The following is a 21,994-nucleotide window of genomic DNA, read 5'->3' as shown; positions in this document are numbered from 1 at the left end:
GCCAAAGGCATCAAAACTGATTTATTATAGATAGGTAGATAGCATACAATTAACTTTCCAAAATATTATTATTGTTGTGTGTTGGTAATTATATTACAGTATCCTTTGGAAAAGAAACTCTCCAATTTTAACTTCCTTGCAGCAAAAGCTATTTGAAAGTACCATATTATTCATTAAGCATTAATTAAAGAACAGCAGGATAATTAGTAGGATCATCAATATTACAAGAAACATTAGATTGCTCCAGAAGGGGGCAATTTAACCAGAAACACTTTAAATTGTCTCAAGTAGTGCAGCTGATAGATTAGGAAAAAAACCCCAAAACTCCTCTTAGGGGATACAGACTTCAAATCATTGTTTGGAAATATGGATTTTTCTGTATTTATTTTGTTAGGGCAAAACAAAAGGGCTCAGTTAGGCTCAGCAACTCCCCACAGATGCAAATAGCCTTTTACAGAGAAGGCAAACTCTTCTCATGAGAAGGAAATAATCAGTCAGTGCATCCTATGTAGATCTGATTAATATCGTACCATGGGCTTGAAATCACTGAAGGTTTTCTGCAAGTTTTATACTCAGTGTTGATTCATAAGCAACCATCCTATTTGAAAGTGAGCCATCGCTTAGGATTTTCTATCAGTATTTTATCAAGCGCAGCCTCAGTTATACCTCTAAGTAACATTTTAGGCACAATGTTGGTGAGTATATGAGAATAGCCATGACCTCCATATTTCATCAGACGATGCTTCGTGTGTATGTCATGGGCCATCAAAATTCGATCTCCGTAGCCTTCCTCCACCAGGAGACGCACCCTGTGAAAATGTTAACTCATTAGATGCCACTTGTCTCACACATTAGATTTTCTGAGTGCCTTAAACTTCTTGCTCATCATGTTTGCTGTAAGGACAAGGCCTTCCACTGGGGCATGTGTACCTGGACACCCTTAATAAATATTATGTGGTGATGATACAGATACTGCTGCCTCCAAGGAGGCACAAGATCCTTATTCCATGCACACAGAAATTTCCAGCCTGTGATATTTACGACAATGCCTGGCAATGCTGCACTAAAGATCGCTTCTAATAGGATCTGCCAGCTCAAATGAATGACCACTTTAGCATTTTACTAAATAACTTTGTTCTGGTTTGGTATTCAGCTCTCCTCTTTCAAATGCCTATCTTAGTAGGCCCAGTTTCTTTCTTTATCTGGCAAATAAAATCAGTGGGTATTTGTGATTAAAATATGGAAACAAAAGGAATCTTCATACAAATAAAACCCTCAGAGTCAAATCAGTAGCTTTGCAAGTGAGGGCCACATGAGAGGAGCTACAGAGTCAGTGAAGTGGGCTTGCCAAAAGCACCTCCGTATTTTGAGCATTTATCTCTTTGAAATCTATGGGAATTTTGACTTAGTAGTAGCCTCTGAGCATTGGATTAAATTGAGCAAAAAAAAAAAAAAAAAACAAGAAAAGAAAAAAAGGAAAGAATCCAAAAAACAAACTTTACTCTGTCTTCCTTTGCTGTCTACAAGATTGTTAAAACAATAAGCTGTTCCTTTAAATCTACAGTCAGTTGACTACAGAACAGCTTCCTGACAACTGTCTAAAAGTGTAGTCCTCTTTGCTTGGTTAGATACAGTCGTCTGTAGTGTGAGTCACCTCCTGAAGCCTCCTGTTCATGGCTGCACTCCGGGCAGCCTCTGTCCTGGCTTCCAAGGGTCTCTGATGGCAGGGGGGCAGCTTGTTGACATGGCATGTTCCCGGGACTCTGGTACAGCTTCAGGGGTCTTGAATGGGTGGAAGGGAATGGACAGTACCTTCCTGCAGGGCCCGGGTACTTTAAAGGCATCCTTTTGGTCTCTATAGGCAGCATTTCTTGGGATTCTGGGGCATGAGTTCCATGTAACAACAGCTATGCTAAGATGTGTGATACAACACACACACACACACACACACACACACACAGACACACACACATAACTCGAGCACAAAGCCCTGGCCTCTGAGAACACACATTATGAAATAAAGTATAACTGAAGATTAGACCTTACATTTGTAGCTCAAAGGAATGTAAATGCCAGAGTGGAAGAGCCAGGATGGGCACTTTGTCTAGAAATCAGGGCTCCTGCCATGTGGTCCCCATGCCTGTCCCATAAAGTGGGTTAAATTCCATTTCTTCCTGAAATTTTCTAAGCATTTCCCAAAGTTCTGAATGTCTTTTCCTTGACTGAAAATTATGATATCTCATTACCATACAGGGATACACATGAATAAACAAATTCCCGTAAGATGCCTTTTACCACATCTTGAAACACAAAGTTATCCATGTGGAGGGTAGTAAAGAAGGTGCATGGTGAATAAGATACTCGTATTTAAAAATGAAACTTTTAGAAGTCCTTAAAGTCAAGGATTGGGAGACTGTTTTATGAGCAAGATAATGTTCTAGCTCTAGAAACACAGTTCCATCCTGACTACCAAGGAAATCTGCCTGGTTACCCCGTGACTAAGAGATCATTTCCATGTGTTCCTGCCACGATATGGAAGAATAGGAGTCGTAGCAATGCTGCCAGAAGGGAGGAACCACTACAGATGAGAAGACAAAAAAATTACAGTAATTATAGCAATACAAATGAGTTAGTGTTTTGCAAACAAATATTAGAGAGAGACTACAAAGTGTGAAAAGGCAGAAATATAATAAGATTTGAGAAATGGAGCATAAGATTGAAAACAGGTGTTAGACACAGAATTTCTGGTGCCGAAAGCCAGAGGTAGGCAGAAGCGCGCTTTTGTGTTCTGAAACCGCAGAGATTTCAGACTATGATGGCCAAAAAGGGTCTGCAGATGAAAGATAAAAACCAAGTGCGCAGGACGATGAGGTAGTGGGTCACACACAGTCACAAGGGTCATTCAGTGATTAACATGAACTCGCCAGGTGTGGTGGCTCGGGCCTGGGATCCCAGCACTTGGAAGACTGAGGCAGGAGAACTGAGAGTTCAAAGCCATCCTGGGCTACCTAGCAAGTTCAAGGCCAGCTTGGAACGCAGTGAGACCCTGCTCCCCCCAAAACGAAGCTAAGAAACAAACACAAGGCAACATGAGCTGTGCTTGGGTAAAGTTACTCAATGCTCGGTTTTAATTTAAGGAAGATTAAGCCCACATACATATGCACACCTGCATCTATACACAGAATAGCACAAACATATCATATATATACATTCCCATATATATGTATGTTTAATGTATTTTCATATGTTCAGAATGTTGACATTTAACACAATCAAAGAGCCAAAATCACATTCTTTTTCTTGAACTAATAGTTAAAAGGATCTAAGCAGGAATGCATGGGAAGCCTTTGATTCTTTTTGTATATCTCCATAGATTTTCCTTTAAAAATCTCTCTCTCGGGCCAGGGATTTAACTCAGTGGCACCATGCCTGCCTCGTGAGCACAAGGTCCTGAGCTGGATCCCTGGTACTGAAAGCCAAAAAAACAAAAAATCTCCACTCTCTTGTTCCAGCAGGTTGGGAAACATCATGGAAGGATCACTAGTGCAAAAAACACACCTCACTGCAACAGAGTGGCTTAGGAAAAGGAAATAGATCCTGAAGGCAAACTTTCCATGTCCAAGATGAAGGGTAAAATGGGCATTCATCATGAAATCATGTTTGTCATATCACGAAAGATGGGAAAGACCTACCACACAACCATGTTTTACATTCCAGCTGTCTTTGAACAAATAATATTCACCCCCTGAGTAGGGCACAGAGGAGTAGGGCCTCAGGGAAACCTGTTGCCTACATTCATAGTGCTCCCGAGCAAATAAATTAAAAACATAAAGCAAAAGAAACAATAAATCTATTTGCCAAAGAACTGGTGTAAGTGTTAAAAAAAAAAAAAAAAGACCTAGCTTCATTGCTTAAGTCATAGCAGTCTGCTTAAATAGAGTGGCTGCCGCCTTACATAACAAGTGTAACATTTATCAGTGAGCTTTCTCCCATGACATTAAATTTCAGGCACATTTTACTGTTACTGAGGTCATCAAGGAGGATATTCTTACTGGCTCAGGATCTTTCTCTCTTCCCTGATGTGCGTGCATTTAATCATCCATAATTGAGCCTCATGGTTTCTCGACATTATTTCTCAAGTACAGTTTTATTTACTTTCATTCTAATTGGCTTTCTACCCTTATAAACATATTCTGGACCTTGAAATCACATAGAAGTGCTTTTTCTCTGAAATCAATCTTCACTTTCCAACTCGGATCACAGCCTCTTTCTTTTTCCACTCACTCATGTATCTATTCCCCCACCTCAAGAAAGCCTCTCATTTGCCCTGCTCTGTCATTCCTATTTACCCACCTATTTCTCTCTGTATATTCTTTTCTCCAGCTTGGACTCTGGGGCCTTCATTTCTGTGCTTCATCTGTTCCCCTGGGATCACCCACATTTTCCCAGTAGAATCTGAACCCTATATCACTCTAACTGCTGACATTTTCTGCTTCTACTCACAAAACTTCTCTTGTCCTACTACCAACACTCAAAACATTACATGTACACTGCTAGCAACATACAGTCATTCAATTGTGATTTCCAGACTCAAGGGGGTCTCACACACATGGCTTTGTTAGGGTCTCCCTCATTCACCTAACAGCCCTTCCAAGACTTCATTCGCCTTTACAAGGTCCTGCCCTGAATCCACTCTTTCTTTCTTAGGAGGTGACTGTGTCTACTTCACAGGGACACTAGAGAATGCATGGCCATTGGTCTGTTTCCTGTCCCTCTGGCCAATACATTTATCTGTCTTCATATCATTGCTTTCTTTGTGCTCTTTTTCTATGGAGAAACTATCTTTTCAACCAACTTTCTGTTTGCTCCCCAGATTCCATCTATTTGTCCCCTCCAGGAGCTTATCTCTGTATTTCTTATCTCTCCAGACTTTTTGAAGTCAACGTGTCTATTGAACACTTCTTCTACAGCACCAGACACTCAGATAAAAAAAAACTTTGCATAAACTCATTTCATATAAATTCTATCACAATGCTGTGGAATGGCACTCCTTCCCTGGATCCACTTCTATCTCTGTTCTTCTGCTCATAGCCACATAAATTGCTCGGTTCTTAATAAAAGTTTCCCTTTTTCCTATATTTCCTGGTTTCAGCCTCACCTACCTGTTTCCCTTTGCTAGCACACTTTTTGAAAGAGTAACCACCACACTGTTCCTCACCTTTGACTCATTCCTCAAGCCACTGCTACTGAGACGCACACTTATTGTGAAAGGAGACCCTCCTAACTGTGAAATCCAATGGTTGCTTTTCGTCCTGATCTCACTTGATACCCCAAGCTCTTCTGCCAAGGTATATCTCTCCATGACATCTGCAAGAATGTATTTCCATGATTTTACCTGTTTGAGAACTTCTTCACCTGTCCTTGGATGGCTCTTCCTGTGACCCAGGTTCTGCTCTTATCTTCTCTCTGAGTAATCTCTTCCATTCTCACGGTTTGACTACCACCAATGATGTCTAAACTTACTTTTCAGCCCGAATTTCTGCTCTGAGTTTCATATCCTTACCTTAGGGCCCACTGGATAACAACACTTAGACATCTTGAGGTTTCTCTGGTCAATCCCAAATCTGTTTCTCCTCCCAGAATCCCTAGCTTAGTTCATTCAGTCTTCATATTACCACATAATCAAGATCCATCCCAGTAGACATCCTTGGCTTCTGAATTTTTCTACTTGATTACCAAGAATGAATCTTACAGTTGTTTGCTTGATCACACATTAGACAATTTGGGGAGATTACATTTTGTATGATATTGGGTGTTTAGACATTGCACTATTAGCACTTAAGTTACAATCTCCCCTTCATGAAAGGTTAAATGCATTTCATATATTAACCACAGGAAGGTATGACTTTCGGGTGGTCAGCCTGGGAAGGAAAGAGCTTATTTCATTAGGAGTAAAGGAGGAAAGTGGTTTTTGTTCTCTTCCTGTCATGGCAGGGGTTGAGCATTATCCGTGTTTCTTGTCAGTTGCCCATCTGCACTGAACTTTAAGGCTCTGCTAAGCTTTAGCCCTACTTAGGATGACTCATTTTCTCCTTGAAATAATATATAGAAATTTTCTCCCTGAAAGAGCGCAGATATACTTTTCTCTGCAATTCTGTGGTTCAGCCTGCTCACTGTTTTCTGAATCTTTGCTAATACTCACCCAGGTCTGACAATAAAAAAGGGATGGTAAGTGAGGGTGCTATGAGAAATGTAACCATATTTACCTTCTAATTCTTTTGTTATCATCAGGCATATCAATATTCGGGTTGAACTGGTAATTAAGAAATTTATTACCAAAGAGGTCATATTCCAAGTAACAGCCAAGCTGAGCAAACTCCAGTAGTTCCTTCTTATCAAGTATAGACCTAGAGACAACAAGACAGGCATATGCTTATTATTAAGTGTCTATTTCCCACATATACAGATGAGAAGTTTTAAGCATGCTATGTACTAGAAAATAGTTTAAATCAAATAAAAGAACTTCTGAGTTAGCTCTTACGACATGACTATAAAATAGCGAGTTCAATTTGTTAGAAACAAAAAAATATATATATCCATCCAAAAGGGAGTTTTCCCTTCTAAAGTACTTGGGACTATAGATTTATTTTAATTATGCTGCCATTACTCAAAAATAATTTTGTAACTCTTCATCAGAATTGTCTTTAGGTTAAGTCCCACATTTTTCTGAAAAATCCTTAACAGGTGAAATTTTCACCCTCTAAGGATTGCTGTGAACTATCAAAGTAAATTTGGCATTGGATCTATAAATTAGGTAATACTGATCTGGGTGAGCAGGAAGCTTTTACTGTAATGTAGCAGTATGATTTTCTTATGAAGATTATAAAGTGATTCTAAAATTAATTCCAAAGCCTTGTAGGAATATCACTCCAACTATTTTTTAAAAGGGACAATATGTACTCATACAAATATATATGTTTGGGTCTGTTTATTTTAAAATAAAATTTATCATTTTATGGTAAATTCCATGGGTGTCTTTTCACTTCAATAGGTGTCATATTAGGAATATCATTATTTTGGGATGTAATTGTGTGAGCAAATGGAGAAAGAGGGAGAGGTAAGATAAATACAGGTTACAGATAGGGAAATAGAGTGCAGAGCAAAAGTAGAAGAAAATTCATCAAGAAATTTAGATTATAACAACTGAAAGAGAATGGATTAAGGTAACCCCAAAATAACACTAGAGATATTCAATCACATAGATAAATAAGAAAGAATAAATAGATCCTACCAACACGGGAAAAAAGAGGAGAGAAAAGTACTCTATTAGACATTGAGCAAAGGGAGCTAAGGACGTAGAAAGAAAGTGATTGGGATCCAAAATTGGACTGGAGAAGAGTTGAGAATACCAGATGATAATTGTCTTATTAGGCTTTTATTCATGCTCATATTTTGTTTGTTTGGTAGCTCCTGGATGCAAGGATTAAATCACTATTATACGTCTAAAAATGTGCTTCGAAGAAGTCAGAGTATTTTCAAAGTCTTTGTTCCAAACCATGGGAGGGCCGGTTTAGAGTCCATGTGCCAAGGGCGTGAGAGGCTCCTGCTTCCCTCGGATGCTTTCAGAGAGATGACTATTGACTTTCACTCTGAGATACCATATTATGGCTGCTTCTTTTTTTCTATGCACCAATTTAGCATAACTTATAGTCCACAATATTATTTTAGGCAGAGAAGCTAAAAAAAAAAAATCTTTCCTTTATACTCTATAATGTGCATTATTTCTGTGCTATCTTCTATTAATACTACTCCATTCCCATCTTCTTACCATGGAGACCATCTTCTGTTTCCAAAATTGCTGGGCTAAAAGAATATGTGTCTTTCTATAGTAAACATATTCTGTTTCCTCCAAAGAATCATGCTTAGTAACAATCTATACACAATTAAAATAACACAAGGGAGGCCTGTGGATTTAGCTCAGTTGTGCTGCCGCCTGCCTCGCGCAAGGTTCGGAGTTCGATCCCCAGTACCAAAAACAACAACAACAATAAACAAAAACAAAAAACACAAGGGAGAAGAGATAAGCTTAGTATTCCCCTTTTGAGTTAATTCAATTCGATTTGTTAATTACCCAATCTGGTCAAGGCACTGGATGGGGAAATTCAAGAGGGGAATGGAGGCAGCAAAGGCAGCTCAAATTCTTATTTCTGTTCCCAACACCTTCTTCTTTCCTTTGGCTTAATGCCTTGAAGCTAAGTTTCCTAAATTTTAAGTGATCTATCAAGGTGTATTCTTAATTAAAAAGTTTATAGTAGATATCAAGCCTCAGGAAAATCTTTAGTCTTAGTTCCCACTGAAAATAAAAAAATAAAGTTCCATATCATCATCGTAATAGCTATCAATTTAAGAACTTACCGTGTTTGGTAGTGTGCTGAGTGTTTTACATTTATTATTCACTTAGTGTGTTCCACAATCCTATCAGCTCTCAATTTCACCAATGAAGAAACCAGAATTTAAGAGATGAGATGATCACTCAGAGTGAGAAGCTTTCATTTCAAAGCTGGAATCTTGAAATGAAATCATCCTACTGTATGTCTTCTTCTATTGCTAATTTTTTTAGAAATTTTGCAGAATTACATACATTGAATGCATAAATAGTGCATTTTAATTTTCACTTTGAAATCTGACCTCTCTCCACAGTGCCTTCAAACTACACTTGAGAAATTGGGATTTACCACCATAGGGTAGTATGCGAGTAAGGAATTGAACAGCCCCGAAAGGCAAGGAAGGGAGCTCTTCCCTGAGGAGGTCTGTAATTGCTAGGTCAGAGTGAAACTGCATCTAATAAGCAAGAGCAAAGCTTTACAATTATTTTGGACAAACTGAGTGACACAGTCAAAGGAGAAGGGACTGTATTAGTCAAAACCACTACTTACTTTACTCCTGTGAATGCCACACGTAAGCCCCTTATAAAGACTACAGTGTACACAACACTTGTCACCAGATCACTTTGGCTGCCTGCTCTAGCTCTCTACTAGATATCGAATAGTTCAAGCTTAATATGTCATATACTGAACCTTGCATCCAACATCCCAATTGGTTGCTGCAACACCCTTTGCTATCTCAATTGATGGCAACTGTACTATGGCATAACTATGTGAGGCCAAAACTCCCTGGCTTTAAGGCTTGGTCACTATCCCATGGCACTACTGGGAAGTGGTCAAACTTTTAAGACATGGGGCCTAGTGGGAGGTCTTTTAGTCACTTGGTGTGTGTCCTTGAAGGATATATGGTCACCCTAGCTTCTTTTTTTTTTTTTTTCCTTTTTTACCATCCAGGCATGAAGTGAATAAGTTTTCTCTGCCTTGATATGGCTCTCCCAAGCCCAACTGGAGGATTAAAAACACTATGTCCATAGGATCATGCACTGGACCTCTCAAGCTGTGAGCCAAAATACCTTTTCTCTTTACAAGTTGATTCATCCCAGGCATTTGTTATGGTAATGGAAAGTGGACTAAACAAACTCTATTCTGGCTTCTCACACCAAAATCCTTCTGGTCCTTCTTGATCACTTTTCTCCTCTTACATGCTGCATTTAATCTACTGGGATAGGCTCTTAGCTCAATCTTCAAAACTGCCTTCCTTGCTACCTTCCTTGTCCAAATCACCACAGTTTTATGAAGGATCTCTGTGACAGATTCTCAACTGCTCTATCACTTATAACTTTGCTTTCTTATAATCTGTTCTAAACAAAGCAACAAATGTGTCATCCTCCACACCTAAGTCAGATTAAAGTCCACGAATGACTCTCTATTTCCCTCAGAGAAAAAGGCAAGGCCTCACGGTGGTCCACAACACCCTTGTATTAGTCAGCTTTTGTTGCTGGGATAAAATACCTCACATATACAACTTAAAGGAGGAAATGGCTTATTTCTGGCTCACAGTTTCAGAGGTTCTGGTCCCTGGTCAGCTGGCTTCATAAAAGAAACATCATGGTAGAAAGGCATGGTAAAGGAAAGCTCACCCATGCTCACCTCATGCTCACCCCATGACAGTCAGGAAACAGAAAGACAGCGAAAAGACAGATCAAGGATATACTCCCCACTGCCTTGGGTGGTCCACTTCCTCCAGCCAGGTCCCACCTCTTAACAGCACATTCAGATAGGAATTCATCAATGTACGAATACACTGATGAGTACAGCATCCCCTAATTCACTCGCCTTCTGAAAGCCTCACCTCTGAATCCATGAAACTTTGGGGGGACATTTTAAATCTCTTTCATTGTGGTCTCGTGAAAGTCTCATTAAAAACAAGTGGGGACCCAATTCTCCACAAACTATACAATTGTTACCTACACTGTAAATGTTGTCTGAAGAATTTTACCACAGAGAGAGGTCTGCTTCTAGAGGAAGACTAACACTGTCCAATAAGCTTTGTCTACGCATGTACATTCTTAAAGTAGTCCCTGGGAACTCTCGCCCTGCAGAAAAACATATGGAAAGGAGTGTGATTTTGAGAGAATTGGTTTCTCTGTAAAACATTCTTTAAAAATTTATAGTCATATGTAGAGCAGAAAATTTCTTTACAAGGAAAGCAATTAAACCGATATTCCTGGCATTAAAAATGTAGTTGAAAAGGAGGGATAGACAAATTCATTTTCATTACATATATACAATGAGGTGCAATAAAAATATGGTTATGTGAGATGTCTATGTACCAATTCCTGAAGATGAATGTAATTATGTATTACAAACATATACTACTCATAAAGTGTTTGAATAAAATAAAAAATTATAGTAAGAGACACATTTCCATTAATCCTCCTCAAAATACTCCCCTTGTTTCAAACACACTTATGTCATTGTCCTTGCCACTTTCTGAAGCAGTTCCAGAAGTCCTCTTTTGTGAGCTTCTTTATTGAATGTGATAAAAATACATTGAATGCTACATGGCAAGTCCCATTCAACAAAAAGGTAGGCTCATAAAAACATTATGGTGTGTCCTCATCCATCTTATTCACTGGACGCACAACTGTGCAACTTCTGATTATTCCCCAAAGTCAAAATGTGCATAAGAGGTAAATGTTTTTAATCAGTTTAAGACATCAGAGCAGCCACAAAACATCAAGTCAACCATGGAAGTGCAAAACTCAAAGACACTCAGGAAAGCGGACTCCAGAACTGCTTCAGAAAGTGGCAGGAATGAGGGGATAAGTGTGTTTGAAGTGAAGGGGATTAATGGCAATATATCTTTTGCAGTAATAAATTTTTAAAAAAAATTAAATGTCAACTGTATTTTTATTTATGCCTCACGTGTCTATTTGCAGTTTTTATTTATTTTACTGACTTTTAGTGATATGACCCTGTTTTCTGAATATCTAAGCATTAGTGTAAAGTCAACTAAATTAATTCATTTAAATTCTCCTTACTGAAGAAAACAGTGTGAAAGCTAAGGGAAGTAAAACTGTGTTCCTGGTCATGCATATATTTTTCAAAGGAAAGTCTTTAAAAAAGGAATTTGGTGTTGGATCTTCATGGAAGGTAGGATGGAAGATATAGAGGATGCTAGAAATCAACATTTAACAGCCTTAGCTCTTTTAATCCTTATTAAAATTATATGAAAAATTTATAAGCACCCCCATTTTACAGATGAGAAAACTAAGTTTCAAAAAATATGAGGAACTCAGTTTCTGAACTAAGGAGCTCTGAGGAAGCCCGGATTGCTTTTGTATTCAGAAACCGTGTTCTTAAACAAGTTCCTTCCACGATGAACTCACCCACCTGCACAGCCCCTGGCCCCTCTGCCGAGAAGCACACACTGCCACAGCGACATCTAGGAGAACTCAGCTCTTTGAACATCTCACAAGGTGACTTAGTTACATGAAACTGACATTCTGTTGGATGACTTCCATGGACTGCCAACACGTTACTGAAATTTCATTTATGCAAGTGGTTCAGTTTTTTCCGCACCTGGAGAACGGTTTGACCTCAAATGTCAGTATGGCACCCTGGGAAAAAGGACTCTGGTGGATGTCCTTCAGATGCGGTCTAACAGAGGTCCTGCCCCTCCCACTCATCAACCATCGCATCACACATCTCATTAGCGTGGAGATGTTAGCCTCACCTAGTCTTCTTCATGGCACAGTCTATACCCATGAGTAATTTTCTTCTTTCCTAATTCTGATCTCCCCCACGTCTAAGGCAGGTCTTTTTCATAATATGCTCTGAACAGTCAGCGAGGTAACTGTGTCATGCAGGGTAGCTACTGCATTTCACACTGAGGAAAGTCCCTTTTTAGGATGAATGTAATAATTGCTATGTCATTTATGAAGTATCTTGAGGGTTTCCCCGCAGGAAGCGAGATTTTTGTGTCAAGTGTTTGTTCTTATCATTCATATGAAATAATTTCTTCTGTGTGTCTTATACTTTTGCTCCTCACCTAAAAAATCGACATTATATATAATGTATATAATGAATTGATTCGCCTATATAAGGGACAGACATAAATTTAGGAAAAACATATTGCCATCAGCTAAGAAAATGGCATCTGAAGTGATTTCATTTTCAAAATATTCTTATCATTTACCTAGTGTTTCCAGGCTGAAACTAAAACGCAAGACAACTGATTCTGTTCTTCAACCTGCTTTATATTCTAGATCTTATCCATGTGCTGAGGGGTTTAGTTTAATGTCAGAATGTACTCTGAGTAGAAGTAAGGAAGTCTGTATGAACTGATAATTTAGACAAGGGTCTGTGGGCTTTCTATGTAGAAAGAACTAAGGGAAGAGGATAGGATGTGATTTGTGGGTATGATGAAGATGATAAAAACACCTACCATTTATTTTCATCTTTACAAAGAACCCTCAAATATATTATTTTGTTCCATATACTCAAGCGTACCTTCATAAATATATTCAGTAAATATCTGCTGTCACTTGTGCTATCCTCTGTGTTGGGAATACAAATATGAATGAGAATCTATAGCTGCTGTCTCACGAAACTTAAAGTTGTTAAAAGAGAGATATTTAAATTAATGATTATAATTAAATGTGTTAAAAGCATTTATAGTACAAATAAACACATTATGAGAGAACAATGAATGAGTGATTTATTTGAACTGAGTCTTCAAGAATCCTACTCACAGAAAGTTTGTGGGGTTCAACTGTAGGGTGAGGATTGGATAATCCAGAGAAATATCTATTGAGAGTCAAAAAAAAGAAGAGCTTGCTGATGTAGCTTATCAGAGATAAAGCAAATGAAAGAAGAAACATCATCCATCCATTCACTCACCCACCCACTCATCCATCCATCAATCCATTTAATAAGATATTGTTGATCACCTACTTACTATAAAGGCATGAGCTAGAAAACAAAGACAAATAACACCCTGCCCCATCCTTTATGAAGTTTAGTATGTACTTGGGAAAAGAGATATAGAAACAAATAATTGTTTTAGAGAATTTACAACTAGGAACTGGGTTGGCAAAGAGAGAAATATAACAAACACTGCTTGGTTGGTTGAAAAAAGATTTTGTAGGGAAGAAAATCCTTGGTTTATTACATATTGGAAGAAGGCTGCCAAATAGATGTGAAGTAAAGGATTAGGACATTCACAGCAGAGGGTCTAGCATCTGTGAAAAGCACATAAGGACATTAGCACAGGGCACACAGGGACAAGGGCAGTGTGGCTTTTGTCCAGATTCTATGTGGTTCCTGGAGAATAATGGGCCATCGAGTGGAAGGAGACATGGAGGCCAGAAGACCAAGATGTTTGGATTTTGTGCCAAGGGCATGGGACTCACTGAAGGATTTTAAATCAGGCAGCAGGCCATGCAGTGGGATTTGTATTTGGAAAGTTCAATAGGTGAATTGTGGAGACTAGATTCTGGAGGAAGTCAAAGGGAGTGACTGATTCTTTTTTGGAATCTCACTGGAGTTCAAGTGACAAATGAGGGCCTGAATTCAGGTGACTAATGGAGGAGTAGATAGGAAGGGCTTAGTGAGGTGGATAGGTTTCATCAGAAGGGCTGCAGGGGAGGGAGGAATTTAGGCTCAACTTGGGGTGAACAGTACCATCAGTGGCTAGAACAGGCAAAGCACCAGCAAAAGGAGTCATTGGTGGGGAATTGTCAGTACAATGACAGTGGTGGAGGAGGAGCCTCAAGGCTATCTTGGGCAATTGCTTGTTACTATGAAATGATACCAGGAACATGGGAGTAGGCTCTAAAACTCACAATGAACTGGTGAAATAATCATGCCACCTATTAAGGTCACTGCATACACAAAGACACTGATGGATGGACCTTTTAAGTGAAACACAGCCCAGGTATTTCAACTCCTCGTCTTTGATTACTCTACACTGAGACATCATGGTAATTCACTAGCCACTCCGATCTGAATTCCTGAGTTCCTGAATTCCTGAGCTACCATGCTGGTAGCTGTTTTGCTCACTAAGATAGCTAAGCTCAGGTGCATAGAGAAGCATGTGCTTCTGCTAAAACGTACATCCATGATCAACTGATCGTACATCCTTAATCAACTAATTATTTTTAAAAATTGGCATACAAACATAATAGAGATACTCATCTATGCAACTGATTTATTAAAAGCAGTGACTCTCAAGAAATGATCATTATACAAATTTACAAGAAGTAATTCTTATAAAGAACCACCGTCCCTTCCCTATGGAGTTTCTCATTTTAAAACCAATGCCATTTGTACATAATTATGTATAATTCTCTTATTATTTTGTGAAAGTTTCTCAACAGCTACTTAAAAGAATTGCTAAAATGGATGTAGTCATCTAAATAACTTAAAATGATTTTTAAAATATTTGTAACATATTTTTTAAAGGGGTAATATATAAATTATTGTAACTTAATGATTATCATTAAATTTATGATAAATTCAATATTAACCCATTTTAAAAACTCTATTCACATACAGTCCTACCTGCTAATGGTAACACCACCTCAACAATAAAATGTAAAAAATTATTATTTTGGGAGTGCGGAGAGATTAAACCCAGGACCTCACCACTGAGCTCTACATCTATTCTCTAAAATATTCTTCACAGATGACTTTCAATTTAACTAAGAATAAATTAGAATGTCAAAAATGAAATGTGGCCAATGACTTAAAAAACAGAATTTACTACTTCAATTAAATGTTTACCAAGAATACTAGTTTCACCTAAACTCAAGAAAGACATTGATTACCACGGTGAATTCACATCAATGTATTAGTTTATGGCTACATATGTAGGTATTTTTAAAGACTCATTTGCCATTTCATAGACTCATTTTTCAATAAGGCACAACTTTTCAGGAATAGTATTTTCAATATTAGAGATTAACTGGGAAGGTAAAACATAAAAAAATTCAAATTGCAATTATCTAGATTTTAACAAACATCGTCCTCCCACATGTCTTGGTTCTCTGACTGCTTGCGTCCATGTTTAATGACATCATAGGAAGAGATGATGTCACATTTTCAATATTATGACTTAAGTGTAGGTTTTAGCAGAAGGAACAGATGGTTTCAAGAGAGAAAAACCCTTGGTTAAATTAGACCAAGCCAGAAGTTGGCTCTGAATTGTAAAGTGTAATTAAAACGTTATTTTAAAATACATATCACAGTTTATACATCCTAGGGAGAGCTTTTTACCATATGAACTTTCCAGCTGCCACACAGCATAAAAGAGGTTGCGTTTTCATGTAGGGTGATCCACAGTTCAGGGAATGATGGTACTGTGGAAAGTAAAGATAAATCTCATAGACACGGCAATCCTATTTGTTAAAATGTCACATTTCATGAGAATGGTGTCAGGGTCGTGAAAAATTGCTTTAGAAAAAAACTTACTAGTAGAAGGTTTCAGGGAGTAGAGTAACATGACCAGTGATTTTTGCCTTCACATTGGAAGGTCTGGTCATCCTATGATGTCTTTGTTAAAGAGTGCAATTTGGGATGCTCAACAAATATCGATTCCCATCGTAATGTAATTGCATTTTATTAGGCACTACTTGGGTATATGAAGAAGTTCTGCTGAATTTCACTTTACCAATGGTTTGCCCACTTTCTTTCGCTCTTTGTCTCTGTCTCTCTTTCTTTCTCTGTCTCTTTTTATTCCTCATTCTCTCTTTTTCTTTTTGAGTAAATTCCACATTAAGAGGAAATCCATAGTAAGTAATAATAGGGAAGGGAATTTGCATGTAATACTTTAACGGTTAAAAATAATTTTTACTAACCCCTTCGGCATATGAGCAAGCCCACTTGGAAGGTTTTGTTGCTTTGAAAGTCCCAGACCAAGTACTCACAGTGCTGGTGTCAGAACTTGAAGCCAGGCAAGCTGACTCTGTCCCCACCTCTCTCTTGTGCCCCACAGACGTCAAATCTACACGGCACTAAAGAAAGAATACCACAGCTGTTGCCAAGGTCATTACATTATTTCAACCTCAAATGAATTCAAGGTTTGTGTCAGTGAGTATTCTTGGCAAAATGTTGTATATTTTTATGGAAAATTTCTTTTCTGTATCCACATATACATGAAGTGGCCATAATGACATGTTTAAGAGAATCTAGATTTTCTTATATGTTTCTTTTTATCTTCTGTGGTAGTAAAAGCAGAGAACATGTCAGTGGACATTGGTAACTGGAAACAGGAAGTGTTACTAGTAAATATTTTCTATGAAAATTTCTCACTTGCTTATTAGGCCTCTCCTTCATTGCCTGAACTAGTTTCCTTAATTTCTCACTCTGGTTGAATCTGAGGCAAAATGACTGAAATAAGTTGTTTTTACTACATATTATATGCATAGTATACAATGCACACTCATTATTATCAATTCATTGCAGACATCACATAGATAACGCATGGATATACATAAGCCTAACAGTGAACTGTTAAGATACAATGCCATATTCATAAGACTCTAAATGTTATAAACCACTGCATCTGTACAACATCCCAATTACTGTTTAAAAAATGCTACCATACTATTTAATGACATAAAGATGCTTTGTTCAATTTCCATTTGCCAAACATTTGCTTGGAATTATTTTTGAATGATATCACATTAATTCACTAGTATTCACAGAAATTAAAATTATACAGATCCAAGGAAACTGCATAATTATTTTTGTGGCTTTTCAAAGGCAGTCTTAAAGCTGAAAGTTGCCATAATTATAATCAAATAATCATTTTGTGGACAAGAGCATGATATTCTTGTGGCTACGACCCAGTGTGCAAGGTAATTAGTCATTCAAAAATTTGTTAAATGAATGAAGTGATATTCCACTTTTACATTGTTTAATTCTTAATTCATTAAATTAAGAGCATGGGAAAAAAGTGTCAAAATTGTATCCTTCCAAGAGCTGGGCCAATGTGGGTTGAATGATCAGAGAATAAAATAAATGATCAGAGAATAAAATGTGTGGTTGGCCCACTCTCTGATTTTTCCCTTTTTGTTTTCCAGATAGCCTTGGGTCTGATTCCTTTACTTTCCACAGGAACAGTTTTCAAAGAGAGCAATGCACTATTTTCCTACACTTAATTATTGTGCCCCTAATCAGACTCTGGGCTCTGGATATCCATCAAAGCCCATTGGCTTATTAAACGGACATCCAAAAACAGAACAAAACAAAACAAAAACAACTTAGGTGGGGCACCTGTCTGTTGCCCCTCCAAGAAGCTCAAAAGTTTAATTAGTAAATCGTACCCAAATATCCACCAGCCATGGTGTTTTACTCAGCTTTCTTCGGTAATGAATGAATTTTCTTATCTTAAAACTATTTACAGCTTCCTTAATAGCGCGGTGGGGCTGGGGATTTAGCTCAGTGGCGCCTAGCCTGCCTCCCAAGTGCAAGGTCCTGAGAAAAATAAAAAATAAAAAGGACAGAAATATTACTTTGAAGGGGAAAAATGAACTGATTCTGCAGGAAGCCAGGCTGAGGGTTCGTCCTGCTGGGGAGCCCTGGTGCCCTGAAAGGAGCTGTGGGCAGAGCTTCCTCCTACTCCCAAGCTTCTCTCTTCACAACCACAACAGTGCGGGGCTTCAGCACCCTCTTCTCTACACCCAAAAGGCCAAGCTGGGAGGAATGAAGTGCAGTTCTGCTTGGCTGGGGGATTGTTTCAGAGGCCTTGCTTGCAGGATGCTCTTTTTTTGTGTGTGTCATTTACATTTTCTTGCACAAAACCCAGACCCTTTTGTGAGTTGTGCCAGCTGTAAAGAGCTGATGTCCTTGCCCTTTCAGCACAGGCCGGGTTGGTGCAAGGCCTGGCAGACCCCAGAATCTGGGAAAGGCTGCTGGGTCCAGCTCAAAGGGATAACACAGCTTGCATCTGCCACCCTGGTTATCTTTTCCTGTTACTTTATTTGGTCTTTCCAAATGCACTACCTTGTCTAAAGCCATTTTCCCCAGTTGCCTTCCCATAGAAATGCTCATAGTTCCATGTACTTCTTTTTCAGGCATCAGAATCCCTGACAATCCATAATATAGGTGCAATATATACTATAGCAGTGAGCTCGGGGTTTTCTAGCTTAAGTGAAGGAAGGCTTGGAGGGACAATGGCCGAGGTTTTCAAGAAACAATGAAAGACTGACACATCCTCATAATCAGGAATCCCAAGGGTGGGAAGCATACAATAAAGACAAATTCATACTAAATTGTATTATAGTAAAAATGCAGAATAGCAGAAAAAATGATGTTAAAAGTATCCAGAACGAAAAGCAAAATTCATTAAAGGGAGGATAACTAGTTTCAGCTGACTTATCAACATAACAATATATGTTATTTGAAAATGGAATGCCTTTGAATAGTTTAGAAAAATAATTAAACAGAATTATCTATTTAAATTAAGAAATTCTATGAAATTACCTATTACAAATAAAGGAATAAGGACATTTCTAGACAAGCAACAGCTAAACATTTTAACACAGACCTTCACGGAAGGAAATTTAAATGTATCTTAGGGAAAAAAACCCAGAATGAAGACTTAGGATGCAAGACAAAACAGTGAATAAAGAAAATAGCAAACAGAAAGGTTAAACTGAACAGATGTTGATATGTTTTATAACAATAAAATAATGTCTAATCACTGGGATCAAAACAATAAGGTAAACTCAAAGTTCTGGAAAGAATAGTGTATGACCTAGATAGTAAATAGAATTGGAGAATTCTATGATGATTGTATTACTATGAAAAATGGCAAAAATACTTTTTAGATTTAAATTTTTATAAGTTATATATATTAAGTTTTTCATTATAACCATTAGAGACTAGAAATAATGTATATTACCTTCCAAAAAGGCAAAAATAGAATGAGAGAAAATAATTATTAAAAAGAAATCAAGAATTGGGGCCAGGGATGTAGCTCAGTGGTTCTGCCATCTGCCTCGCAAGAGCAAGGTCCCAAGTTTGATCCCCAGTACCCGCCCCCCCCCAAAAAGAAAGAAATCAAGAAGAGATAACAATAACTCTGACAAAAGCACTAGAAAAATCCTGCTAGCAAACATACTCAATGTAAATAAACTGAATTTTCCATTTAAGGAATGAGGCATATCTCAATAGGTAAGCACTCCAATCAGAAACTTGCTCGTTGCATTAAGACACATCTAGACCATGAAGACTCTGAAAGGTAAAAAACACAATCGGGGGAAGAGGGGAATGTAAGTGTAATGCTAACACAAAAAATATACTTTTACAACAATAGCAGACATAATAGTCGTTGAAATAAAAAGCATGACTTGAATTGCTGGACATAAAGCAAGTCAACAGAAAGACGTAAAAATTTATATATATGCAGTAATTAATATAGCTTCAAAATATACCAGAAGTTGACATATGTATAAGGAAATAAAAATCCATCACAGTAGACGTTATGTAGTCTCTTGGTAGTCAGTATGTCAAGTAGCCCAAAAATCAGTAGGCATATAGAATATTTAAGCAACATCAACAATTATAGACTAATAGACACAGAAGACATTTAATTGCCTAACAATGTTTTCAAGAATCTAAGAAACATTTTGAAAATTTAACAATGTGCATTATGGTTTTATTCTTTTGTATGTATAACATAATTTAAAATGATTTAAAAGTGTGGAGTTCTTTGTGGCACCCAATGGGTTAATGCCTGCTCAAGTTGTCTCAGGGCACAAAAAACTGCTGACCCTGAGGAGTTGGAACAACTTGAAGATAAGGCATTCTACCAGCTCAGGCAGAAGCAAATCTTGCTGGTGAAATAAGGAGAAATATCCTGGGAACAATTTGATGAAGTTAACAATTTGGTATAATTGTCATCATGCCTTTCTAATCTAAAATATACACCTGTGTAGAACAACAAAAGCAATTCTAGGCAACAAAGACAAGGCAGGGGGCATCCCGATCCCCAATTGAAACTATACTAAAAAGCTACTGTAATAAAAACAGCATGGTACTAGCAAAGAAACAAACCCAAGGATCAATGGAACAGATTAGAAGATGCAGAAACAACTCAGGAAACATTCAGCCACCTCATCTTTGACAAAGGAGCCAAACACCCTCACTGGAGGATGGGTAGCCTCTTTAATAAATGGTGCTGGAAAAACTGAGTTTCAACTTGCTGAAGATTAAAACTAGACCCATATCTCTCACTATGCACTAACCTGAAATTGAAATGGATAACAAATATTATAACAGAAACACTAAACCTGCTAGAAGATAGGTTAGGTAGAACGCTAGAAGACATTGGCATAAGAAAAGACTTTATGAACAAAACCTGAGGTGCACGGAAACTAGCACAAAGAATCAACAACTGAGATCTCATCTTATTAAAAAAGCTTCTGCACCACAAGGGAAACCACCAACAGAGTGAAGAGATAACCAACAATGTGGGAAAAAAAATTTACCAGCTGTTCCTCAGACAAAGGTCTACTGTCTAGAATATATAAGAAACTAAAAAATCAGACCTCCCAAATTTAAATACCCAACCCCAAAATGGGCATCTGAAGTGAACAGACATTTCTCAGACAAGGAAGTAAAAACATCAAATAAACATATGAAAAAATGTTCAACATCACTGGTCATTCTAGAGATGCAGATGAAAACAATACTGAGATTCCACCACACCCCAGAAAGAATGGCTGCTATCAAGAAATCAACCAATAACAAATGCTGGCAGAGGTGTGGGGAGAAAGGAATCCTTCTCCATTGCTGGTGGGAGTGCAGACTGGTGTAACCACTGTGGAAATTAATATGGAGATACCTCAAAGAGCTAGGCTTAGAGGTCCCATTCCACCCAGGTATTTCCCTTCTTGTTATATTCCGGAAAGAATTAAAAGCATCATATCATAGCAATACATGTATACTCATGTTTATAGTAGCACAGTTTGTAATAGCTAAATCTTGGAAACAGCCCAAATGCCCATCAACTGATGAATAAAGAAAATTAATATATATTATATATATTTATATTATATATTATATATTTATATAATATATAACTATAGAGTGTATTATATAATATATAATATATAATTATTATACATTATTTAATTTATTAATTTTAACACTTTAATCTATTTTAATAATTTAAATTTGATAATAAATTTATTATATATTTATTATATAATAAATATAAATAATTTAATAACACATTTACTATTTTAGTAATTTAATTTATTTTAAAATTTTAATTTATTTAATATAATATTTATTTTATTTTTAATAATTTAAATAATTTAATTTATTATATTATTATATAATTAATATGTGATTATTATATAACTATATATTATATAATAGGTGTTATTATTTATTATACATTACTATATTATGGTATATATTTTATATATAATATACATTATATATAATAGAGTATAATATATACAATATATAATAGAGTATATATATATATAACAGAGTGCTACTCTGTCATAAAGAAGGATAAACTTGAGACATTTCTAGGTAAATGGATGCACTTTGAGACTGCACTCTTAAGTGAAATAAATCAGACACAC

The 21,994-nt window shown here is 37.2% G+C and overlaps 1 protein-coding gene across 6 annotated transcripts in view; it reads right to left on the bottom strand.

The window, feature by feature from the left end:
• Positions 1-21,994, bottom strand: part of Pter (phosphotriesterase related) — a 53,519-nt gene continuing 31,525 nt past the window's right edge. For all 6 annotated transcript variants that reach the window (XM_004859981.4, XM_087207091.1, XM_004859979.4 and 3 more), the window contains 2 exons: positions 6,267-6,407; positions 1-809 (listed from right to left, as the gene is read on the bottom strand). In XM_004859981.4, the coding sequence (XP_004860038.1) occupies positions 599-809; positions 6,267-6,407 (352 nt within the window). In that variant the 3' untranslated portion in view covers positions 1-598. The remainder of the gene's footprint in view (positions 810-6,266; positions 6,408-21,994) is intronic.

Source organism: Heterocephalus glaber, unplaced genomic scaffold (assembly GCF_053883595.1).
Source record: "Heterocephalus glaber isolate CG9 unplaced genomic scaffold, H.glaber_assembly_v1.0 deba00000768, whole genome shotgun sequence".
Taxonomy (NCBI): Eukaryota; Metazoa; Chordata; class Mammalia; order Rodentia; family Bathyergidae; genus Heterocephalus; species Heterocephalus glaber.
Note: the sequence above shows the minus strand (reverse complement) of the source record. Positions and strands in the feature narration are given on the sequence as shown.